General features: G+C 35.5%; 1 protein-coding gene across 1 annotated transcript in view; it reads right to left on the minus strand.

Moving 5' to 3' along the window:
* MDGA2 (MAM domain containing glycosylphosphatidylinositol anchor 2) overlaps positions 1-27,796 on the minus strand; it is an 854,840-nt gene that overhangs the window by 186,772 nt on the left and 640,272 nt on the right. The window contains exon 8 of the mRNA XM_065940680.1: positions 21,854-22,147. Coding sequence (XP_065796752.1) covers positions 21,854-22,147 — 294 coding nt within the window. The remainder of the gene's footprint in view (positions 1-21,853; positions 22,148-27,796) is intronic.

Consider the following 27,796-nt stretch of genomic DNA (forward strand, 5'->3'; position numbering starts at 1 on the left):
AGGAAATGGTTTTAAAATTCCACATAAAGCTGAAAAATACAATTATTAATTTTCTTCTTTTGTTTTCATTTATTAGAGAGATAAGCCCTACTTTCATATTCCAATATGTGGGAAATATATGCTTCAAATTTTAAGGGAACGATTCTACATAAATAGATTAATACTACCATCTTGTGTTGCTTTAAATTTCAGTGTTGTTTATAGTGATATTTAAAACACAATGCATGAAGTAGGCCCTATATACTGCCAAGTTGTTAAAGAACACCCCCAAACAAAATGTGGACATTTGCTTTGGTATTATCCTTTTTTGGAAACTATATTGAATTTTCTATTCAATGTTTGTGGTAGGTGTTACTTTCTTCTTTTCCCAGTGAATTCAGCCTGTTCTTTCTTTGATATGTTTTTCTGTAGACACAGACTTGCACACACACACAAATATATACAGAAAAACATACAGAAACATATATTCACATGTCACCCAGAAAAGGAAAGCATAAAATGTACTGTTTTAAAGCCCCAAACAACCACATTCTGTGGAAATGCCTTTTTATGGGGTAATTGGCTTTTTTTTTTTTTTTTTTTTAGTGTCTTTTACTAGTCTACATAGAACAGTCTAAATAGGAGGCCATCACCATGAAAAGAATTAAATTGCTATGCATAAAAAGTAAGATATACATGAATTGTGCCTACTATTGATGTCTCAGGGTTAGGAAGTAAAGATGTCACTTAGAAGGGAATTAAGGAAATGGCAACCAGAGAGTGATTGCTTACAGAAGGAAATGCTAATGACGATGATCTAGGAACTCTGATAACTCATTCTACTCTGTCCTCCAGTTTCTGAAAAGCTTCAGCAATCTGTCTTGCCTCTTGACCTTAGATTAAGACTACTTTAGGGAAATTATGAAGGGAGGTTATGTCCAATAAATTAAATTATGAGAGAGGAAAATTATAATTTGCTAAGGGAGGGATGATGGTGACGGGAAAGCCGAGAACCTAGGAGGAATTCAGATTGAGAGATTCACAGAATTAAGAACCCCAGAAATTCTCAGAAATATTAGAGAAGCAGGCTAGGAAACATCTCATAATTAATGGTAGGGCTCCAGCCACTTTATAAGTTTATGTTGAGAGAATAAAAATGAAGTAAAAGGATTGAAATAAAACTTTTAAACATTCATACCTATCATTACTGGTGAAATTAAATGCAAAAATATATACTGCACACATATGGCTGTCAGGACAAAGTAAAATTAGCTATCACAACCACCTCTACTTTAACCATACGGTACCTATTATATAACTTATATTCAAAGTATCTGTTTGATTTTACATTACAATATTCTCTTACCTGCATACAGACTACTTTTCTTTCTTATTTGAAAAGTATCCTTATTATGGAACAAAAATTGATAGGTTATCAGTAAATATTCATTGAATTATATTAAAGCTTTCCCATTTAAATACCGATTAACATGGAAAGCAGAAATAGTTTCACTACCTTGGAAAAGAATGAAACATTTAGCAATTAATTAAATATAACTAAGTCAGGACTCAAGACAAAGCCAATGTTTGAGTTTATAATGTAGGAAGAATGCTCACTGTTTTGAGCAAAACAGACGAAAGTGGAAGTGTACAAAACAATCATGGTTAGGCATAAAAGACACACTGCAAGTAAATGTTCTTTTGTAATCTGGCTTCAATTTTTTATTTTTTTGGCTTCAATTTTTAATGTAGTTCATTGTTACTGTTATTGTTATTTTTGTTTTAACAATGTATAAAGAGATTTGAAGCTATCAATATTTTATATTCAAAAATAAAGTCAAATTATTTACTAGGTAAAAGAGATGAGACACTTTCAAAAACTAGCATCTCATCTACACTGAATTTATGTAACTTACTATTGCTAAAAGGGAAAGAATATACATTTCTATTCCTATAAATTTTAGTATATTCAGGTGGATAACAAATCTCTATTTGAATTTTATGGACAGATTGACTCCAACTTTTCAGGCTCCCACTCAACATTAAAGCTGAAAATTCAAGGCGCTGATATTTTGAGATCAAGTGTCAACAAAGAGCATGCATATTCAGATCATCAAATCATTCTTTTTTTCATTTAAGGGAATCTATCTAACAACCATATGAATAAGCACATCAGTGTTAAGAAATTCTGTATATGAGCTAATTAATATGCAAAATATGCAAAAAATTATTGCAGCCCAGAGTTGGGGGCTATATGATCAAATAGGATTCTTAATAAACACTGGTTTACACAATGAGGTATCATCTCATGCTGGCCAGATGGCTGCTATCCAAAAGTCTACAAACAATAAATGCTGGAGAGGGTGCAGAGAAAAGGAAACCCTCTTTCACTGTTGGTGGGAATGCAAACTAGTACAGCCACTATGGAGAACAGTGTAGAGATTCCTTAAAAAACTGGAAATAGAACTGCCACATGACCCAGCAACCCCACTGCTGGGCATACACACCGAGGAAACCAGATCTGAAAGAGACACGTGTACCCCAGTGTTCATTGCAGCACTGTTTACAACAGCTAGGACATGGAAGCAACCCAGATGCCCATCAGCAGACAAATGGATAAGAAAGTTGTGGTACATACACACAATGGAATATTAGCTATTAAAAACAATGCATTTGAATCAGTTCTAATGAGGTGGATGAAACTGGAGCCTATTATAGAGAGTGGAGTAAGTCAGAAAGAAAAACAGCAATACGGTATATTAACGCATATATATGGAATTTAGAAAGATGGTAATGATAACCCTATATCTGAGACAGCAAAAGACACACAAATATAAAGAATCGACTTTTGGACTCTGTGGGAGAAGAGGAGGGTGGGATGACTTGAGATAATAGCATTGAAACATGTATATTACTATATGTGAAATCGACCACCGGTTCAAGTTCAATGCATGAAACAGGGCACTCAAAGCTGGTGCACTGGGATGACCCTGAGGGATGGGATGGGGAGGGTGGTGGGAGGGAGGTTCAGGATGGGAGACACATATACACTCATGGCTGATTCATATCAATGTATGGCAAAAACCACCACAATATTGTAAAGTAATTAGCCTCAAATTAAAAGAAATAAATAAATTTAAAAAAAAGAAACACTGGTTTATTTAGTCATCAATGTCAAAATCCAAGAATTATGATCAAGTTACAAATTAGGATCATCTGTACTCCGTAACATGGGATGGCTTGTTGCTCATCTTCAGAAGTAGGCAGAAAGGAAAAGATCAGTAATTTATCCTGAGAATTCTAAAATATACCAGTCTGGTTATTTAGAACAGACTGTGGCAAGATATGTTCCATCTTCAAACAAGGAGCAACAAGCTCAAATTATAATCACATAAAAGTGTGTATGTATGTATGCATGTGTGGATACATATATATGTGTATGTATATATATATATATATATATATATATATATATATATATATATATATATATATATATATATGGAGAGGGGAAAGAATATGGCAAGGGTTGGGGGAGGAAGAGACAGACACACAGACAGACTTTTGGAAGGTAAGACTCTTCCAAAACTGCCTAAGAAAATGATCATGTTTTCCCAAGACTATAGGAGGAAGCTTAACACATCTCTTGTAGTATTGTCACATGACTTATTACATGTTACTTTGGATGTGGCCCAAGGTCAAAATGGTCATTTCAATTAACATATTTTTCAAATCTAGACAAATACAATATGTATCCTGAAAAAATTAGGTTTTTGGTGTTTTTTTTTTAACCCAAATGAACTGATGTATTAATATTTAAAACACTAGAAGCAGAACTTTTTTATAAACAGATTGCTCTATAAGACTCAGGAACTTCTCAAAAAAGATACACTTGCTAAAGCAAACAGCTGATCTAATTTTAAAATTAGGCACTTGACATATTCTGGTGTTATTTTTTTTAAGTCGATACTGGACAATATATTTATATTATTTAAAAATAAGTAATTGCAAAGGAACACATATTTGCACATACAAAGCTTGGACTAGTACATGTGTCCTATTATACATAGTAATCATTGTTATAAAATGAGGTTAATCATAAATTAAGAAAAGGGGAAAGGTTCAGGTAAAATTCACAAGACAGCATCTTTAATATTTTTTTTTATTTTAATTTATCAGGCACTGAAATGTTGTCATTAAATGTACCAGGAATGCTTTTTCAGTAAGATTTCAAATGTGTTGTATTCTCTCTAATGCAAGAGATGCAAAAGAACTAAGCATGTAAAATTATAGGTGCCTCTAGTCTCCTAGTTTATCTTTTCTTTTATTGTCACTCTCATCTTTTAATTAGAACAGACATTTGGGTTATTTTAACCCTGAGTACTTATGTGATGAAATGTTTTCAACCATGAATCTTCTTTTTAATTCAAGTATGTAGTTTCTAGGAGTCTCCTGAAATGGCTACTAGAATATGTGTTTTCTGTAATACATACATTAATTATAATGGCTTATTGTTAACAATTTGAAACTTCAGGAATACTAAGAGATCACCTTACTAAGTTCTTCACTTGCATAAAAAAATTGGTGGCAGATACTAAGACAAGTCATACAATTAAAAAATGTCACCACTAGAATTAGAACCCAGTGACAGATTCAGAATCTATCCTACAATTTATAGTCTATTTCCCTCCTATTCTAGTGTGTACCCATATTTACAGCTCAGGTAAAAACTATGTGTAGTGTAACATTTTCATTAACAAAACTATAACTGAAAAACAGCCAAAGTCAGAAGTACATATTTCAAATAGTTATTAAGTAATGCAGTTACTGATCTAGGCTCTTTTGGAAGAAGCAGTTATGATTCATGAAGGGAAGAGCTTATACTCTAATGAGAAAGAGACAGAAAAAGGGAGAGAGAACAGAGACATGCAAAGATAGATAGACACAGATTTATATCATATATATCTGTATCTATTATCAGTCTATCAATTTGTAGTTAGAAGGTTGACATTACTAAGAACAGAAAAAAGGTCAGATTTAGAGGATAAAAAGATTACACCTAGCTGGAGGTTTCAGAGGTTACCATTAGAGAAAAGGTATTTGAATGCTGTTTTGAAGATGGCAAAGAGTGAGTTCATAGAGGTGACTCTTTAAGAATATTTGTGACAAAGGAAATGGAATTACAAGCAACAGCAAGTTCAAAAGTACACAGGGTAACGAACTGCTCACCCTGACTGGAATACGGTATATGATTTCAGAGAAGGGTGAAGGTCTTGTTTTCCAATTTAGGAGTCTGAATTTTGAATCACAGGTAATGAGTAGTCATATAGAGTTTTCAAACAGAGAAAGAACAAGGAATGCTTGCACTCAATGAATTTGGCTTGGTTATTCAGGCCAAGAAAATCATGTCCCATTGGAGTTGATCCTTGATGAGAGGCAAAAAGGGGCTAGTTTGTTTGTCTGTTTTTTCAGGTACAGCTGGAAATAATGAGAACCACTAAATAACATACAGAGAGGATTGAGTTCATGGTTGAGAAGAAGGTAATATTTAAGCCCTGGGAACCCATTACACTTTATTGCCCATAACAGTTAGACAAGAACTTTGTTATTTTCATCTGAAAATGTTTCTGCTCATAAAGTAACATTCATCTGATAGAAATGTTCTGAAGGGAAAGGGAAGATCAGAGATGGGGAAAAATAGTAGGATTTCTTGCAGGAGATAAAAGGGCCGCCGTTGGTAAATGACAGTGGGACTGGAGAGGCAGGGATGAATTCAGAGAATTTGAGACATGGCAGCTAACAGTTAGTCATCTACGAGTCAGATGGCTTCCCTCATGGCTCTGTGGTAAAGAATCTCCCTGCAAAGCAGGAGACACAGGAGATGCGGGTTCGATCCCTGGATTGGGAAGATTCCTTGGAGAAGGGCATGGCAGTCCATTCCAGTATTCTTTCCCGGAGAATCCCCTGGACAGAGAAGCCTGGCGGGCTACAGTCCATAAGTTTGCAAAGAATCAGACACGACTGAAGCAACTGAGCATGCACGCACGCATCTGTGTGTCAAACACTGGGCTACACACATATCAAACATCATCTAATTTACTCCTTGGATGGACCTATGACATAATGAATGAAAATAAATCTCTCTCATGATAGGTATTTAAAAACAACAAATATTGAGAGAAATGCTGTTTAAAGTAGCAAAGCTAGAATTTAAATCATGTCTAATTTCAGAATCCAATATTTTAATTTTCAAAGGCATATTTAGAAAAAGGGAAGATCAAATAGCGACTCTATTTTTTTCCCCCCTCGGGTGGGAGGCAGCACTCCCTGTGGCTCAGTCCGCACACCTGGGCACATGAGGGGAGCTGAAGCCAGCAGCAGAGAAGGGCGGGATGCGGGGAAACTCCACAGAGCAGGTCCTCACAGCAGCAGCTGCTGCCCCCATCTGCAGCCACACGTCATAGTTCTCCAGTTCACTGGGCAAGGTTTAGTTCAAAACCAGGATTCGGAGGAACAGCAGCAGCCCACCCACCATTCAGAGGATCCTCCCACAAGGTCTGAAATCACTACCAGGAGGTTCTGGGCTGTCTGGAGGCAGCTGGTAACCATTCTTGGGGTGAGGAGCAGGGTGTCAGCATAAGGGAGTTGGGTATGGTGATCGCTCAGGTTTCCACAGTGCTGAGGCCTCAAATCCCGGAGGCAGCCTCTGCTCCTCATGGCTGGGGGGCTTCTGAAAGGAGAGAGCAGGCCACACGCTGGAAGAAAAAGCACTGTTCCATCGACAGTGACTCAAACAGGGAGGAGAGACATCCTTTAAGGTGGGACAGGGAATTCAAGAGGAGAAAAATAATGAAGGGAAATATTTACAAACTTATTTTAGTCGCATTACATTTTAGAAATCATTAGGAGACAAAACTGAAATTTCACAGAAGCTGGCTGAATGTCTCAGATATATAAGGAGGAAGATCTGTAGAGCAATGAGAGTTCAAATCATCATATTGCCAAGCGAGAGAGCACAGAGTAAGAGAACAAGATGAGACCAAAACCTAATTTGGGGAAAGAAAGATAAACACAAAGACACAGTGTCTTTCACTGTAAAGACACAGTGAAAGTTGCTTAGTCTTGTCTGACTCTTTGCAACCCCATGGACTATACAGTCCACGGAATTCTCCAGGCCAGAATACTGGAGTGGGTAGCCTTTCCCTTCTCCAGGGGATCTTCCCAACCCAGGATCGAACCCAGGTCTCCTGCATTGCAGGCGGATTCTCTACCAGCTGAGCTACCAGGGAAGCCCTAATAAAGACACAACTTGAAGGTAAAAACAGAACTAGCATCTCAACATCATAGACAAAGAAGAAAAAAACAGTAATAAGAATGAGTGCTCACTCAATAAACATGCCCTCTTCAAGGAGCCTATACCAATTCAGACTGATATATGTGATATGTATTTATACCTCTCTAAATATTTTCATAAAATGCATCTGTATCTATTTATATGTGATCAATCAATTTATACATTTGTATCTTACAGTTTCAAGTTAGCACTTCAAGTAAAAACCTCATGTACTTAGATTACTTATATTTTTACCTGAACTGTAGGGCTTCCCTGGTAGCTCAGCTGATAAAGACTCTGCCTGTTATGCAGGAGACCCTGGTTCAATTTGTGAGTCAGGAAGAGCCCCTGGAGAAGGGATAGGCTACCCATCCCACTATTCTTGGGCTTCCCTGGTGGCTCAGCAGGTAAAGAATCAAGCTGCAATGTGGGAGACCTGGGCCTGATACCTGGGTTGGGGAGATCCCCTGGGGAAGGGGACGGCTACCCACTCCAGTACTCTGGCCTGGAGAATTCCATGGACCATATAGTACATGGGGTCGCAAAGAGCTGGATACAACTGAACAACTTTCACTTTGAGCAGTAAAGTGTTATACTTTATCTTATGTTGTATCTTATGCTGTACACAAAGCAGTTAGCTTACGTTTAAGAACATATACTTCAAACACAAGGAGCAATAGGGAACACATTGACACTGACAAAGAGAAAGTAACAGCTGAAGAAATCAGATTACTTCTACCACTTCAACCATACATTTTTTTTCCCCATTTATTTTTATTAGTTGGAGGCTAATTACTTTACAATATTGTAGTGGTTTTTGCCATACATTGACATGAATCAGTCATGGATTTACATGTGTTCCCCATCCCGATCCCCCCTCCCACCTCCCTCTCCACCCAATCCCTCTGGGTCTTCCCAGTGCACCAGCCCTGAGCACTTGTCTCATGCATCCCACCTGGACTGGCAATCTGTTTCACACTTGATAATATACATGTTTCGATGCTGTTCTCTCAGATCATCCCACCCTCGCCTTCCCCCACAGAGTCCAAAAGTCTGTTCTGTACTTCTGTGTCTCTTTTTCTGTTTTGCATATAGAGTTATCGTTACCATCTTTTAAAATTCCATATATATGCGTTAGTATACTGTATTGACCTTTATCTCTCTGGCTTACTTCACTCTGTATAATGGGCTCCAGTTTCATCCATCTCATTAGAACTGATTCAAATGAATTCTTTTTAATGGCTGAGTAATATTCCATGGTGTATATGTACCACAGTCTCCTTATCCATTCGTCTGCTGATGGACATCTAGGTTGCTTCCATGTTCGGGCTATTATAAACATTTTAATACAAATAACTAAATGGTAAGAAATACCTCGGAAGAAAAGTTATGACCAACCTAGACAGCATATTAAAAACCAGAGACATTACTTTGCCAACAAAGGTCTGTCTAGTCAAGACTATGATTTTTCAGTAGTCATGTATGGATGTGAGAGTTGGACTATAAAGAAAGCTGAGTGCTGAAGAATTGATGCTTTTGAACTGTGGTGTTGGAAAAGACTCTTGAGAGTCCCTTGGACTGCAAGGAGACCCAACCAGTCCATCCTAAAGGAAATCAGTCCTGAACGTTCATTGGAAGGACTGATGTTCAAGTTGAAACTCCAATACTTTGGTCACTTGATGCAAAGAACTGACTCACTGGAAAAGACCCCAATGCTGGGAAAGATTAAAGGCGAGAGGAGAACGGGACGACAGAGGATGAGATGGTTGGATGGCATCACTGACTCAATGGACATGAGTCTGAGTAAACACCAGGAGTTGGTGATGGACAGGGAGGCCTGGCATACTGCAGTCCATGGAGTTGCAAAGAGTTGGACATGATTGAGCAACTGAACTGAATTGAACTGAAGAAATACTGTCCCATTTTTCTTAAATGTTTTTCTATTTCCTGCTTATTTTTGAACATTTTCTTCCCCTGATTAATTTTGCATATTGAAATCCCTCTTAAATTTAAGTACATGCTACATAATTATCCTGCTCAAGAAAAAATACTTATACTTCATTATTGAGAAACAATATTAAAGAACAAAATCCACATACTGACCAATTTTCAAGATCATTATTTGACTCCTTTCCCTTTGGAAATACTCTGTAATTAAGAAGAAAGTAATTTCCAATTTTAAAATAAGTCTAATAAGTGTGAAATCAACAGAGAATGTCTTTCAAATTCACAATGCGTGGTCAGTTTAGGTTTCAAAGTTTCCTTTTGAAGGATTTTTGCTTTTGCCTACTAGAATCCTTAAAGCTTCAAGGAAATACTCATTTGCCAGCAGAAAGAAATTCATAAGATGATCAAAATGATCCAAGAATGAAATACAGCTACTGCCTCCCAAACCCAGATACCTGCTGAAAGTCCAGCAAAGAAAGAACATAAGCACAGCAGTAAAACAGGAAATGAGGCAAATAGCAAGTTAAGAGACAAAAAGTAAGGTATATTGGAAACATACTTTCATAATTTATACAACAGTAATTATTATGGCCAAATGAAAAAAAAAAAAAAAAAAAGCAAAAGAATTACTAAGAAAATTTAACAGATGCATTTGAAAAAAAAAAATTCTCCACTGTATGAGACTCTGACCTTTTAAAGTTCTCGCTCTGATCTCCATGACAAGGGAAGAATGCCAACTATGTTTTTAAGCAACATTTCTGTATTAAGTTGTTTCTGGATTGAGAGGAACATTAATATCTGATAAGAAGACATAAGTTAGAACTTAGTGTAGTTGGTGACTCTTGTGACTTCAGGGACTTTGGAAGTTGTACCTATAGATTTGTTACAAGGGACATTGATTCCTATGGGGCAGAGAATTCTGCCAGAGTCCCCATCTCCAAATTACAGAGATCTTGTCTCCTTATACACAAGACATCATCTAGGTAGACGTTCTCAATGGACATAATTTATACCCCTTTGGGTACAATTCTGCCCATCACAAGTGTACCTGATGTGTATAATTTTGATTATACCTGGTATAACTATGCATACCTGATGGGTATAGAAGACAGTTCGCAAGGTCTAGAGATACATTTTATTGTCATGACATGAGGGAGGGGTGTGCTACTGTACCTAAAGATTAGAGGCCAGGGAAACCTCCAAACATCCTAAAATTAACAAGATCTATGCATTAGATACCAGTGGTATCCCTCTTCCAATTATGACAATCAAAATGTGTTGACAATTTTCAAGTGCCCCCAGAAGTGGGGACAGGTGGACATGCTGGCAAGCTGTGGTTCCTGTCTTATATCTGCAAAAGTGTATTTGAGTCCATATATGTCTATAGTATCCCCATGAGTTGAGTTTGAATGTAGTTGAAACTAAGAAGATCCTCTGGTAGGTTATACAATAGAATAGTTCACTACTAGGTTAAAAGTTATTAACATAATATAATATAATTCCCAATAATATAATATACGCAAAACTCTTTGGTGTTAAATATTAAAATATTATATTGAGTCAAACAATTGATAATATCTAAAGAAAAAACTGCTAGCACATAACCTAAAATTCTGTATGAACAATGTTCGTAAGTGGATTAAACATTGGTTAAATGCATCTCTCTTGCTGAAGTGATAAGAAGTCATGTCTTCCTGTGACAATATTGGCCTTTGATTTCTCATTTCCTGATTGGTTCCATGCACTGACTGAAGTGCCTTTCTATCATCCAATTTCTTATATTGTTACCTAACTTCTAAAGTGCTTGTGCTGTTTTTCCTAATCAGAAACTCATGTCTTTTGCAGACTTTATATTTTCTTCTGCACGAAATGTTTCATGGCAAGTATTATAAAATATATTGATCAAGTCACAGCATGTTCATGAAATATATTATTGTAAAACTCTGTGTGTGATTTATTTAATGGTTTATTATTATTATCTTTTTATTTTCATGGGAGAAATGCACACTAGAAAATGCCTCAATTCTATATTTGGGAAGAATACATTTATTATTGGAAGAGGGAATAAACTCTTTTTTAACTAAAAATTATTAAAAAGGCACAGGATTTTTATAGTTACACACATATATTTACAAACATCTTTATGCTTACTTCTCTTAGAGGATATATTTTCATAAAGTGAGGAAGGGAGAAGGATAAGAAAACACCCCAGGGAGAGAGCCAACGTAAACCTTCTTCATTCAAACAACATTTAATCACATATATGAAGGCTTTCAAGGGAGAAAACTATCTTTTCAGTATTATGGAAATAACACAATCATCTATTCGAATTCGTATCTCCATAACAGGAGTGGGCAGAAGTACGTAACTGACAACATCAGTCAACAAATTCTTGCCTGAGTTAAGTTGACAATACTTTTAATCATTCTGTTAAAACTGGCTGGTTCCTGTCTCACTTCTTCACATAGATGCTGAAAATAAAACTTTTAATGAAAGTTATTTTTCTAAATATTAAACTATCCCATATTCTACATTAAGATGGAAGCAGAGATGGCACCAGGAAAAAAAATATATGCTTATTTTCCTTACAAGATCTATATACTTGACGAACTGATCATCTTTCCAGGTGATCTGTGCTCCACAGTTCAATGAAGACATCTTGTCGGTGTTCTGCATTGAGAAGCTCTTTAGAATGGGAGGTTAAAGAATTCACTTGCAATCCAGGAGACCTGGGTTCAATCCCTGGGTTGGGAAGATCCTCTGGAGAAGGGGAGGGCTACCCACTCCACTATTCTGGCCTAGAGAATTCCATGGACAGAGAAGTCTGGCAGCCTACAGTCCATGGAGACTCAAAGTGGAACACAACTGAGCAACATTCACTTTCATGTTTTACTTTAGAATGAAAGAGTTTCCATTGTCTTTGACAATTCCCTTAGATTAAATACCCTCCTGCCATCTCTGAAAGAGTGAGAACCAGGAAGCAAGAGGATAGTCCAGGATGGCAGGAGCAGTTCAGTTCAGTTCAGTTGTTCAGTCGTGTCCAACTCTTTGTGACACCATGGACTGCAGCACACCAGGCCTTCCTGAACATCACCAAGTACTGGACTTTACTCAAACTCATGTCCATTGAGTTGGTGATGCCATCCAACCACCTCATTCTCTGTCATCCCCTTCTCCTCCCACCTTCTATCTTTCCCAGCATCAGGGTCTTTTCAAATGAGTCAACTGTTCACATCAGGTGGCCAAAGTATTGGAGTTTCAGCATCAATCCTTCCAATGAACATTCAGGACTGATTTCCTTTAGGATGGACTGGTTGGGTCTCCTTGCAGTCCAAGGGACTCTCAAGAGTCTTCTCCAACACCGCAGTTCAACAGCATCAGTTCTTTGGCACTCAGCTTTCTTTACAGTCCAACTCTCACATCCATACATGACTACTGGAAAAACCATAGCTTTGACTAGACGAAACTTTGTTGGCAAAGTAATGTCTCTGTTTTTTTAATATGCTGTCTAGGTTAGTCATAGCTTTTCTTCCAAGGAGCAAGCATCTTTTAGCTTCATGGCTGCAGTTACCATCTGCAATGATTTTGGAGCCCAGAAAAATAAAGTCTGCCACTGGTTCCACTGGTTTTCCATCTATTTGCCATGAAGTGATGGGACATTACTTTGCCAACAAAGGTCTGTCGAGTCAAGGCTATGGTTTTTCCAGTGGTCATGTATGGATGTGAGAGTTGGACTGTGAAGAAAGCTGAGCACCAAAAAATTGATGCTTTTGAACTGTGGTGTTGGAGAAGACTCCTGAGAGTCCCTTGAACTGCAAGGAGATCCAGCCAGTCCATCCTAAAGGAGATCAGTCCTGGCTGTTCACTGGAAGGACTGATGCTGAAGATGAAACTCCAATACTTTGGCCACCTCAAGCGAGGAGTTGCTCATTGGAAAAGACCCCGATGCTGGGAAGGATTGGGGCCAGGAGGAGAAGGGGACGACAGAGGATTAGATGGCTGGATGGCATCACTGACTCGATGGACTTGAGTTTGTGCAAACTCTGGGAGTTGGTGATGGACAGGGAGGTCTGGCATGCTGCGATTCATGGGATCACAAAGAGTCAGACATGACTGAGCGACTGAACTGAACTGAACTGATGGGATCACATGCCATGATCTTAGTTCAGCTAAAGTAAATTCATCACAAAGCCTCTGCAAAATATCATATCCACTTGTTACATTCAATTTTCAAATATTCAGGAGGGACATAAAAATAAAATCTTTAAACAAATCTTTTTTTCAAGGCAGCTCCATTATAATTTCTCATTAAATCTTCTGGGAAATGAGGTGAAGTATACTTATATGACATACTGACTTGAGATAAAAATCTTAGAGTTTATTTTATACAGTTTAAATTGTACACTATCATATAAGGCTATAGTTTCTTCTTTTTAAAGACAAGATCTTAACTACTTGGGGATGCGAAAGCTAAGATGGGAGAAAATAACACAAATATTAATGTTCTCAAAATATTAACACTGCCTCAAGGTTTCATTGATTAATGCTTTTAATAACTTCCGCAAACATCAGAAGAACAAATATGGCCATTTAATTCAAATATAGGAACTGTGTGTAATAAATACTGAGTTCCATTTAATAATCATTCATGTTAAAATATGAAAAGTGAATGCTTAAAATATTATTTTCTTGGTAAATGTAAATGTTTTCCCCAACCTACATTCACTTGAGAAGATAAAATTTTACATTTCCTCTTAGTAAAGTTTTAGCTTTAACCTTATCTCAAGTACAGAGATCCTGGAAATGGATAAGTTAATCAAGAATCTACCAGTTTTATGGCTGCTCTCATGCTAGAAATGTAAGAGCTGCTTTGGCCCACAAAGACCTTAAGTTTAAGTAGGAATGGATCAAAGGGTCTTTAGAGAAGGAAACAGGAAACAGTAAGGTAGAGGAGGAATAATTTGCACTAAGAAAATGGATACTTTACATTAAAACATTTCAGAACTGATACATTAAAATGATAATCATAATTTCTACTCTGCGCTGCCTGGTGAGCAATATTCTGGAAGCTTTGCAAAGTTATTTCAAATAAATGTTAATTGAAAATGGAAAACATTTTTCTTTTCTTGGAAATAGAAAACTAAAGCTCAGAGATATTAAGATATTGGCCATGGGCCATGCACATATAAGGTTAAATTCATTAAACAAGGAGGCCATTAGACTGAGGTGTAAGCAAACCAAAATCAAAGCCTATGAAAGGATCAAGTTTACAAAACTGAAATCTAAAGATGACCAATCACAAACAGACAACCAGGCTTGAAACTTTGAAAGTAAAAGTGACTCAGTTGTGTCTAGCTCTTTGCGACCCCATGGACTATACAGTCCATGGAATTCTCTAGCCAGAACAATGGAGTGGGTAGGCTTTCCCTTCTCAGATCTTCCCAGCCGAGCAATTGAACGGGGGTCTCCTACATTTCAGGTGGATTCTTAACCAACTGAGCTATCAGGAGTCTTTAAACTATAGCCAGTTAATAACTTGCTGACTTTGTTTTTATGTTTTCTATATGTGTTGCCACAAGCTCCCGTCTATGGAGCACTCCTAATCACTTCCAGTTTGGTGCTGGTGGATCAGAATCAATTTTTGCTCAAATATGAGTTTAAAATCTTGCTTAAAATGTTCAACACACCTCTGTTTATCTTTTTTTTTTTTCAGTTTATCTTTTGATAACATGAGTGTGGGTGCGTGCGTGCTTAGTCATGTCCAACTCTACAGTCTATGGACTATACCAGGCATTGTAAGGGATAAAAGCTATGATTCTGTGGGTCAAAGAAAATTCTTTAAATGAATACTCTTGTCAAAGTTATCATTCTTATAGAGGCAGTGGTTGTACACTCTTTTGCTGTCATTACCTAAAATGTAGAGAAAAGAAACTTGAACTTACCATTTCTGTTTCTGATATACTCTTGAATAACCTGAAGGGTTTGTCCTCAACTTTTGAGTGTAAATTTGTTTTATGAGAGTAAACCAAGTCTTTTAGAATCAAGTCATACTGGTGAAAGAAATAACTCCATGAGAAGGACTTTTTGTGCTGTTCAAACTCATTGTATAAGTGATAGTACAGAGGTTTTTGATGATGTCAACAATGAAATGGCTAGATAGCATCACTGACTCAATGCACATGAATTTGAGTAAACACCGAGAGAGTGTGATGGGCAAAGGAGCATGGCGCGCTGCAGTCCGTGAGTTTGCCAACAGTCAGATGCAACTTAGTGACTGAAAAACAACAGTGAAACAATAGCCAATGCTTTTGAAAGAAGTCTGTCTTCTAATGTTCTTGTTGTTGTCATCTAACATGCACGTTCAAAATAAAGTTTTACTTTGAAGTTCTAAATTGGGCATACTAAACACCAGTGTCTACAGGGTTATCAAGGAGGGCCCTTCTCAGTAACCAAGGGACTTACTAACGGGGGAAGACTGAGGTAGGACTTAAATGGTTAAAGAGTTGAAAAATTGGTTGGAAGAGGAGAATGGGAGTATAGAAGTCTACAACAGAGGCAACACTGAATTACCATGTCTATGAGACTGAGAAGAGATGGGATGAATTAATATGAAAAATAAGAATACACCTGAATATGTAGAGCATTCCAGGTTATACTAGAAGGCATATTAATATTCTTTTAAGTAACATTATTGTCCATTTACTTATAAATTCCCTTGTATAGCCTTGAACATCTCCCTGTGTGAATATAGCAAACTGCCTCCTTGTTTCCTCTTTAATCAATACCTTGTCTCTCATATTATCTTTAGATCAATTTAGTCACAATAGTTTTAAAATAACCCAGAAAGCAGTTATATTTGTTCAATTCAGTTTTTCTGTATATCTAAACACTGTAGAAAATTACTCAGTAATTCATCTAACAATAGTCAGCATATCTGTTACATGGCATTCCAACCTGTCTTTACTTTTCCTTTTCTTTATAAGGTCCATGATATTCTGCTTTGGTTGAATATTCATTTGATTGAAAGAAATAAACATGCACTCTTCAATAAGCTTCTTGAGTAAAAGAGTAAGTGATAATGGCTCTAATCTATGGTTCCCTCCTCTTCATACAATCTGGTCTTGCTTTGGAAATAGATGAGGAACACAGGTCTTTCAATAGCTCTGATTGTTTTCTTTCATAGTTTTCCTTCATTTGGGAAATAGAAATTGTAAGTAAAAGGAGCATGGAATCTCATTTGAAGATAGCTAAAAGATGGTTACTTAATATATTTTAACATTTGTCAGTTTTGGAGTTTTAGTGTGTACTTTATATCTTATAAAAGAAATATCTTTAATTGTAGGTGCCTACAGATAATAAAGCTTTGGTTAAAACTGACATCCAAAGTAGTATATATCTTCTTCACCTGATTTACAAGAAAATATATCTCAAAATATATTGAAATATATTTCTTCACTAAAAGATTTCTTGCTTCGTTGAAAGATTTTTACCAGTGCTTTGAGATAAAACCATTTAAAGTTTGGCTTTTATTAAAAATAAAATGTTATAGTTTATGAAATTAAAATCACAGTATGTTTTATACACACACACACACACACACACTTCAAAAGCAATAATTTCTTTTAAAGGACCATAGGCATAACTGGACTTCTTCATTTAATATAAATATTTAAATATACTCTTCCAATGACATTTTCATTTAATTACTATTTAAATGATCATTATTTTGCTGGATAAATTTTAAAATCACTTTAACCACCGCTACTATGTTTAGGAAAGTGTTCTAGTTTTGTTCAATAGGCTCATACATACTATAATTTTTAAATAATGAACCTATTAACCTATGCAACATTTTTATTTTCAATGATTTATTCTAATACTACTTCAAATATATATAAGCAAATTAAAAGAATTATTATGTATTTTCAAAAAATGTGAATGAAATTAAATAGTGGCTGAATATTTAAAGGTCTGTTATTAAAAACTGTACAATATACAAGTTTCGATGCTGGTCTCTCAAAACATCCCACCCTCTCCTTCTCCCACAGAGTCCAAAAGTCTGTTCTGTACATCTGTGTCTCTTTTTCTGTTTTGCATATAGGGGTATCATTACCATCTTTCTAAATTCCATATATATGTATTAGTATACTGTAATGGTCTTTATCTTTCTGGTTTACTTCACTCTGTACAATGGGCTCCAGTTTCATCCATCTCATTAGAACTGATTCATTTTATTTTATTTTTTTTTAATTTTATTTTATTATTTGGAGGCTAATTACTTCACAACATTTCAGTGGGTTTTGTCATACATTGACATGAATCAGCCATAGAGTTACATGTATTCCCCATCCCAATCCCCCCTCCCACCTCCCTCTCCACCCAATTCCTCTGGGTCTTCCCAGCCCACCAGGCCCGAGCACTTGTCTCATGCATCCCACCTGGGCTGGTGATCTGTTTCACTATAGATAATATACATGCTGTTCTTTCGAAACATCCCACCCTCACCTTCTCCCACAGACTTCAAAAGTCTGTTCCGTACTTCTGTGTCTCTTTTTCTGTTTTGCATATAGGGTTATCATTACCATCTTTCTAAATTCCATATATATGTGTTAGTATGCTGTAATGTTCTTTATCTTTCTGGCTTACTTCACTCTGTATAATGGGCTCCAGTTTCATCCATCTCATTAAAACTGATTCAAATGAATTCTTTTTAATGGCTGAATAATATTCCATGGTGTATATTTACCACAGCTTCCTTATCCATTCATCTGCTGATGGGCATCTAGGTTGCTTCCATGTCCTGGCTATTATAAACAGTGCTGCGATGAACATTGGGGTGCACGTGTCTCTTTCAGATCTGGTTTCCTCGGTGTGTATGCCCAGAAGTGGTATTGCCAGCCCAGGTTGGGTGCATGAGACAAGTGCTCGGGCCTGGTGCACTGGGAAGACCCAGAGGGATCGGGTGGAGAGGGAGGCGGGGTGGAGGTGGAGAGGGATGGGGAATACATGTAAATCCATGACTGATTCATGTCAATGTATGACAAAAACCACTACAATATTGTAAAGTAATTAGCCTCCAACTAATAAAAATAAATGAAAAAAAAAAGAAAAGAAAAAAAACTGTACAATATATGCTGCAATTTCATCTAGCATTTTTAAAAATGTAGATGAATTTTAAACCACTATTTTTAAAGACCTTATATTTGAAACTTCTCATTCCAGTCTATATCATTTGTACTAACTTGCTACTGTAGAAATTAAAATATTATAAAATAAGCCTCAGCTTTCAGGAATGAGCAATGTGCACAAAAATTTAATAATTTAAACCATTTCATTATGGTGATTAAGCTACTCTTAATAGGACATAGAATGGTGTAAAATACCTCTAGGCTTCTGTCACTTGCTAAATCACTATCCACACATTTTAAGAAGAAGCAAATTAACTGGGGGTAGTAAATAATTTAAAAAGTTTTAATAAAATGACTACTGTGTAATTTTAATACATTGACTAAGAATAAATCTCACTTGAAGATTTAGAACATTAAGCTAAGTGGACTGTTTCATTTTTTATGCAATATAAAAACAATTATACTATTTATACTTAGGTCTTAACTACCTCTGCTCATCAATTACTAATATAATTACTTCTTTAATTCTTTTGATTGGTTACTGTTTAATTGGACACAACTAAAACTTAACAAAGGAAAATATGCTTTAGAGACACATTTTTGTGTGTTTTTTATCTATTATGATCATCTATTTTTCATTCTTTCATATTTCAAAACTGATAAAATTATATATAAATATATGTTTATATATATACATATTTTGGGTGTATACAATGGGTGTGCAAAATAGACTGTCCTAGAACTTGTCAGTGTAACATATTTTAGGAAAGGAGATAATAAAGTGTAGAGTTCACATCTTGAAAAATGTGCTAGGTACAAGTTAGAGTATTTGACATCCCTTCCCTTCATACACTTGGACATTTTCAGCTGTCAAACTGTTATGTGGCTAGTCCTCAGATATTCCTGAACCCTAAATAATAAAGAATGAATTATACAAGAAGATATATAGATATATATTTATATTTATATAAATATATTCCATATATATACACATTCCATTTGTTATATTTACACAACACATTTGCTGATTAGCTATAATAAAAAACGTATTATGCTGAGAATACAAAATGCATAAGTTATAGCTTTAAATATCACATGGATATATGATATATAAAGTAAATGAAAAAGCTTATTTTATATTCTATATAAACTATTTGCACATGTGGCACAGCTATCCAAATTAAGCACAAATATCATATTATTTTCATTCTTTTAAGAAATCACCATAAAAGTTAAATTGTTTATCATTTTAAAATATTGTCAAGATTTCTGCATGACTAGTTTTACAGGAATAAGCCTTAAGTAGTTAAGGCTTCTGGAGATGTTACCAGTTATTTGTACCTGGCAGATGCTCAGACACATAACCAGATTCTTCAGAAGAGTTGGGAATACATGAAAGAGAGCTTTTTGAAAGACATTAGGGCATTCTCACCAGCAACTGGTCAGACTGCTGGCACCCAGCCATGTTTCCTGGTAGGCTGGGGAACTTGCCTGTGAAAGGAAGTGTTGTTAGATTATACCTTCTGCTCTACAAAGTCACCTTGGGATGCAGATCTTTTCCTGTGCATTAAATGAATTCGGCTTTGCCTATGTCTATTGATGTCTTTTAGTCAATTATATCCTTGTGACACTAGAGACAACTGTGCCAGTATTTATCTTCATCTTGATACTAATAGGATTGAATTTTAAGATCTGGTGCTGAATTTATTATATATGCAATCTATTAGGAAGCAAAAAAGGGGGAAGTTAGGTCACCAAAGGAATCCTAGAGGTTAGTATATTCTATGGAGATTAAAGATCCTGGCTCTTGAAACTTTAATTCAAAATCCCCTACAGCCAATGGGTCCCACAGCTTTTATTTGTGTCACAGCTTCCACAGAGAGTTGTGAGCAGAGTGAAAATGAATTGCTCAATAGCTTTAGGAACACTGAAACGTCCTGCTAACTCTGCAGGAAAAACATATTCCTGTGATTATCAACAAGAATGAAGTACTCCAAACTGTATCCGCGTCCTGATTACCTGAGGGTGTCTCTTATCTATTGGAGAATTGAGGAGAGGTTTCTTTAAAATTTTGCTTTTCTTTCTGAAACTTGTTTTCACATGAACCTTCTACCCCATGAGCTTATTATCATGCGTATAAAGGTCAGTGAGAAATAAAAGAAAAGGTAATATTCAACTGTGGAATGGAACTTACCATTTAAGAGCTGCATTCTTTACAGATAAAACTAGTAAGATACTTGACAAGTATAAGTTTGCTTATCTACAGGACAAACAGCACATTGAAAGCTGAATTTCTAAAATATAGGGACAGGAAAGGGTTAAACAGCAGCCAGACCCTTGCTCCTCCCATTACTCACACACTCCTGAAACATAAATATGTGTGTTGTTATCTGTTGCAAACATAATCCTTCCATATTTCAGTTATTTTTCCAAATTTAAAGTAAGATAATTCAATCTGCCAAAATCTTTAAGACTAATATAAAAACAGACATTTTGGACTGATTTCTATTTTCCATTTTCTGTGTTAGAAAAGAACCACAAAAGAAAAGAACATCATTGCTTATTGAAGTGTATAGTTACTTCCACTTCATTTTTTTTTTTTTCTTAAAGATTTTGCCACCATGTAAATAACAAATAATACCTCAACTAAAATTTACAGCAACATTCCTGGAGTTTGAACAGATTGTGCTTAGCTTGCTTCTTCTCTTCAGTAGTACCCACACTAACAGTTATCCAAAATACCAGGGCATCATTCTCTAATAACCCAACACCAGTGACATTGTTAAACTTTTTAATTTCATGAATTTAGGCATTTTTACACTAAAAGCAAATACAAGGCACACTATGTCTGCATTTTTTGTTAGCACTTTCAATGAAGATAGTTAAAAATCTATCATATTCAGCTCTCAGAGTTAAATAATTATCTGTTAGGAAAATAAAGCACAAAGTCAGCACCTAATATCTGCCTGAATTATCTCAATATTACTACAATTATGTAATCTACTCTTACAATTTCAGATAGCAAACATAGCATTGCAATGATTAGGTCTCCACAATTTAAGCAAAGGGATGCCCTGAAATAGGTGAATAATTTGGGCAAAGGACAGGCAATTGCTGAAGCAGAAACATAAACAGTGAAAACAAAAGAGTATTATAATCTGAATTAGCAATTACTTCCAATTTCCATTTTGCTTCATTGCACATGGCCAGTTTTTAACCATTAGGCTTGTTGATTCTTTGGCTTTAACCAATGACATAACACCATCATAATCATCACACGCATACTAACACAATTCTTTTCCATTAGTGTGTATTAGCTCAAGTAATAGGCAGACTTAGGGAAATTATAGTTTAAATTGGGTAGCAATAATGTAGAAATATTGGTTCCTAATCCAACTCCGAAAATTACCTAATTTTCTTCCTTTGTCCCCCTAATAGAAATACCTAGAAAAAAAAATGTACTTACACTGCACGATGAGCTGCACCAAGGCTTCTCTCGGTTTCACGTTAAATCCATTATACTGGCTGGTCTGACATCGGTACATTCCTGACATTTCCCTAGATACATTCACAATCCTCAGTGTTCCATCATAACTCTCCATTTGCATATTCCCGTCAGGCATTGCGACTTCTTTATCCGCTCTAGACCAGAGGATGATGGGTTTAGGTTTTCCAGTTACTTGACACTGCAGTTCTATTGTGTCTCCTTCTCTGGTGACCAAAGGTGATTTTTCCTGTGGAACAGTCAGATTGGGTGGAACTTGAAATGGGAAAAAGAAAATTTTTCAAGGTTAGTATATACTGGTAAAGCATATTCAAACACAGAAAATCATAAGGAAACAATATCTGCTGGTTGAAGAAGTGTGACAATTCAGATGACAAAAATTACAGACACCTTGGGAATAAGTGGCACATACCCTCATTTAAGTAATTCTGAATTGTTTTCATGGTCTCAAATGAGGTCTTCAAACACTAGCAAGATAAATAAGCATTAAACTGGAACGCGAATGATCAACATAAGAACAATCTACTCCATGATTTGTCACTATCAACCATTAACTGGGTGTTTAACATCTGCATTTCACAGAAGAGTGATCCTACTTGCTAAGGTAAGGTTAAGCTTTTCAGTCTTCTGCTTCTTAGGCCATTATCTCTTACCCAAGGATGCTCTTAGAAAGGGATAAGAGATATCATAGACTTAGTAGGTACAGTAAATGCAATAGGAAGGGGAAAAAGAAGATATAATATATATCTGATATAAAATCCAAAGTTCTGCAAACTGATTTAGAAACTGACCAAACAGCTAAGGTTTAGGATTTGTTCTCTCCCCTGAGAAAATGAAATGGAACAATGGATTACAATGCCACACTCTGACGATTGAATGTATCATTCTTTTCTATTTTTAATATTTTTTTGACATTTGAATTTCATATGATTTGCCTTGAACACATTTTGAGATCATTGTAAATAGATTGTCATGACATTGCCACTATTTCTATAAAATGTATTTCAAGTGAGTTTTGAAAAATACAGCTCAATAATATAAGAATGTAATTTTCTCAAGTAAAGCTAATTTCTGATGTTACTGAAGATATTTATTAGAAAATTAGGCTGATTTAAAAAAATTATGTATTATTATTTATTTTGACTGTGCTGGGTCTTTGTTGTGTTGCAGCAGCTTCTCTAGTTGTGACGCGTGGCCTCAGGAGCTGTGGTGTCCGAGCTTATAGTTGCAGTTTGCGGGATCTTAGTTCTGTGACCAGGGATCAAACCCAGCCCCCCTGTACTGGGAGTGCAGATTCTTAGCCACTAGACCATCAGGGAAGTACCAGATTGATTTTACAGGAAGTTAACTTTACCACACTTGAAAACATGAATTAATAAAGGGAAGTATTATTCATTGAGTTGTTTTTTTTTTTTTAAGGAATCTCCTGTTCCACTGGAAGACTTTTACTTCTCATACAAATGTATATGAATTCAAAAGTATTTATACAATAGAGGATCTGTAAGAAAAGGATGGGCTAAATTAGAAAGGCAGAATAAGAATAACCAGAAACATACACATAATTCTATCCTTGTGAAAATGTCATACATTTTCCCCTTTGGAGGTAATACTGCATACGGACAAAAAGGCAAAAGTTTTATTTGCCCTTCTAGCATTACTGTGCTCCAGTGCCCAGGAAAAAAAACAAACATATTTAACCTTTAAGATATTTTTCTACTAATGCTGAACTGTTTTTCTCTTATACATATAGAAAACAAAATTTACAAAGTTATATCAGAATTAATTATCTTGCTGTTTAAATATCTTCATGTCTGCTTTTCCATTTAATTCCTTCATTTACTTCTAGTTTAAAAAACTGTTTAAACCATGCACAGCATCTTAGAAATTAGAAAACATGAAACATTACCACTATTTTCTTGAAATATATATACATTCTAGGAAATGGCATTAACAGAAACATGTTTAAATATGACTGCATTAGAAAAAAATATATATGATTAAATCATTTACTCTTGTAGATATAAACAACTAAATAATGTAGCTAAATAATTTGTTCTTTTTGAAGTGAACCACCAGAGAATGATACAATACTAAACAAGCATCACCTTGTAACAACAGTTTCAAAAAAAAGCTGAAATATTTATTCACCCTCCATGAGAAAGGATAGAATAACAACAATAACCTCAACACTTAACATTAATTATGCTCCTATTGTGTACCTGGTATAGTTAGGAATTTTACATTTTCATGAATTCTCATGACCATCCGTGAATCAAATGTTTAATATTAAAATTTAACAAATGAGAAAACTGAGAATAAGAGAAGATAAACACTTTGATTTGAACAGAATTAAAACTGAGGGAAATTGATAGCAGGTGGCTGATGTAGAGATATGAACACTGAAACCGGCTTTAGCGAACTATGGTGTTTCAAAGGAATCGAGTTAGCACTGGACTCCTCTCCTTTTGCTCATAATTACTTTGTTCCTATGGACAAACTGGACTGTTGGTTGGCGTCTCAGGGATAATAAAAGAGTCAAGGTAGAAATGTGATGGAGTACATAACACATATGTTGCAAATTACCTTATCTTTCTATGTTGGATCTTATATATCTGCCTTAAATATCTATATTTAATAATACTAGAATAATTCCCATATATGGCAAAATAAATATCCAAATTATTTTACATTTGTATGAAATAAATGAAAATAAATTATACATTAAAAGATTATTTAGTGGAGTGTTCTTATTTAAAATTTGTAAATTTCACCTCTTCCAAAATCAAGTCACATGGCCTTGGCAAAGCTTAAACACTCTGAGTATGAATTTCTTCACTTTTGAAACTAAGACTTCATATTTAACCATCTCCAAGGGTATTCATGTTCTGAATATAGTAACAAAGAGTAAAACATTACAGAGAGGAGAGGGCTAATAAAAGTATCAATTTTCTGATTTAAGAAGATGAATATTCAAAGATCTTATTACATTAGGCCAGTCTAACAAAAAGAGATTCTTGGCTAGCTATATTCTTTTTAAATTTATCATGCTAAATAGTTAAAAAAGAAAAAGAAAAAAAAAACTCCCTTGTAAATGTAATCATTTGTTAGATAAACTTTTCTCCTTTTGTAATAAAAATTATAGAAATGTAAACCTCAGTTTTAATCAAGTTAAGTTATAAATTTATTTTTTAATATATGTGCTCATTTTAAAATAAATACCAAAGTCCAGTTAAAATATAGCTTATTTTCCACCCTTTCCATGATGCTTTTGAAATTTTTATTTCAGAGTTAACCCTTTCTTTGCAACTTTCTTGGCTAAAAATGTCCTAAAACGTTAAGTTTTTTATAGACTTCTCTCTTTCTCTCCACATTAAATTTTCCATTCTCTAGAACACTCTAAATTATCATTATTATTTATTTTTTCTGTTAGGACATTTTGTTTGTTCTCATGAATATCTCTCTGTTTTGTAGGGTTATAAGAATTATAACTTTACCTCAAGATTCTTTGTCAGTAATTACAGCCTATTATGATTTTCCAAAATTCTTGCAAGTCCTTAAACCTAAGCACTATTTTTTTCTTGACTTAGTTGATAGCTAATTATGAGGACACTTGATCTGCTAATTAAAAACCATAGGCTTTTCTTTGTTTCAGCATTTATTCTAACTCATCACTTCCAATCAGTTGCTTTGGTTTCTCTGTCAAAAATCTCTCTTATATCTCCCATTTCTTTTAATGGCTATAGGAAGATTTCTTAGCAAAGTCATCATTTCTTCTTGTGACAATGTCCTAAGTGGTCTTTCTGTCACCAGTCTAATTTTCCAGTCCTCCTGCTTCCCTGTCATAAGATTTATCATCAGAAATGCAATTATGTTTCTGTCACTATGAAAATTTCAATCCTCAATGAGAGTACTCATCCTAATACTGCTTTAATTAAAAAAAGAAACTGAAATCAGACTGACAGATTTTATTTAAAAAAAAATCATGATATAGTCACATAATAGATTATGATGCAGCATTTTTAAGTGATGATGTAATTGACCCACATTTATTGATAAAGATATTTATATTGTTAAGCAAGGAAAGCATTCTTGTGAATAGTATGGCCATCTATAACCACTATTAATAAGTGAGTAAAAGATGTTACTGGACAGTATGTACCATATCATATTTTTATATAAAACAAATGCCAATGAATGTTAGCAGAGAGCTTAGAGGGGAGAATATACATGATTCACCTTCATATTTGCAGCATCCCCCAACTCTCTTTCACAGTCTCTGAGTTAAGAGGAACTCAGTAAAAATGTTTATACCAAATGTACAAATCAAGACAGTGAGTTAGAGAGGAGTTAGAGGAGTTAGAGAGGAAAACAAAACTTACATTGGGGAAAATGAAGAGGAAAAGAAAGCCTAGAAGGAAGTACGCTGAAACACTACTAGGAGTTCTCTTTGAATATGGAATTATTGGTAAATTTTATTTTTGGTATATTTTTCTTCATCTTTCCCTCTTCGATAATATGTGCTATGCATATTAGCATATTGTAGGGTTCAAGAACTCAGAGAAACTTAAAATGTTAATGCAGTCTATTTTCCAAAGCTCATTTGATGAAAACTCCACTTTTCAATAAAAGAGTGTCACTCCAGACACACTGATCTAGACAACACAGTCTTAGACAGGCTCTTCTAGAGTCACTCACCCCTGCAACATTCATTCACTCCCAGTTGCACTGACAGTGGACCTCAGGGCTCCTGCGGTTCTTTCTTGTGTCAGCAAGTCTGGCCCTGTCTTCTAGCACCCCTGCTTGTCCCATGTGTTGGGATTCAGTTCCAAGTTACCACCTAGATGGTACCACCACTTAGGTGGTAACTTTGCCCACCCCTAGGTTGAGCTGGTCGTTCACTATTCTTGACCACATATTGTGTGTACACCCATTTCGCCTGTGCTCATGGCTTCACCCTGTATTTTCTCCCATGTCTATATCCCTGGCCACACAGCTCTGTGAAGGCACGGAATGTCTTGCTCTATCTCTAAAGCCCGATGCCCTACTTTTCTGGTTGGCACAAACCAGAAAGCTATGAAATAACTGAGGAAGGAAGAAGGAGAGAGAGGGCAAAAGGAGTTAAGAAGGAGAAAAGATAAAATGTTATGACTGTAACAGAAAGAAAAGTGAAAGTCACTCAGTCATATCCCACTCTTTGTGACCCCATGGACTATACAATCTATGAAATTCTCCAGGCCAGAATACTGAAGTGGGTCGCCTTTCCCTTTTCCAGGGGATCTTCCCAATCCAGGGATTGAACCCAGGTCTCCTGCATTGTAGGTGGATTCTTTACCAGCTGAGCCACCAGGAAAGCCCATAACAGAAATAAACATGATAGACAAAAATCATGAATATTTTAAAAAGCAATAATGACCAAATGTAATAATTCTACAATTATTGCAACTAGCAGAATTTCCTAACAAATATATTGTTAATATAGATTTCAAATGTAGTTTTTGAGATCTGGGGAGGTAGGTGAGAATTAAGGGGATCTTCCTGATGGCTCAAAACGTAAAGAATCTGCCTGCAATTCAGGAGACACTGGTTTGCTCCCTGGTTTGGGAAGACTCCCTGGAGTAGGAAGTGGCTTCCAACTCATGTATTCTTGCCTAGAGAATTCCATGGACTGAGGAGTCTGGCAGGCTACAGTCCATGGGACCTCAAAGAATAAGAGTTAAGAGAGTCAAAAAAGGGCTCTTGCAGTTTTCCTTTTCTTTCACCTTTCATTTAAGATTTGGACAGATAAATTATAAATTAAAAACAAACAAAAGTCCCAACAGGACATATTATTTAATTTGGTCATAATGGTTTTTATGCTCTTTCTCTAATCAACTAAGCTATTTTTTATTAAAATATTATCTCACA

This window comes from Muntiacus reevesi, chromosome 7 (genome assembly GCF_963930625.1).
Source record: "Muntiacus reevesi chromosome 7, mMunRee1.1, whole genome shotgun sequence".
Lineage (NCBI taxonomy): Eukaryota > Metazoa > Chordata > Mammalia > Artiodactyla > Cervidae > Muntiacus > Muntiacus reevesi.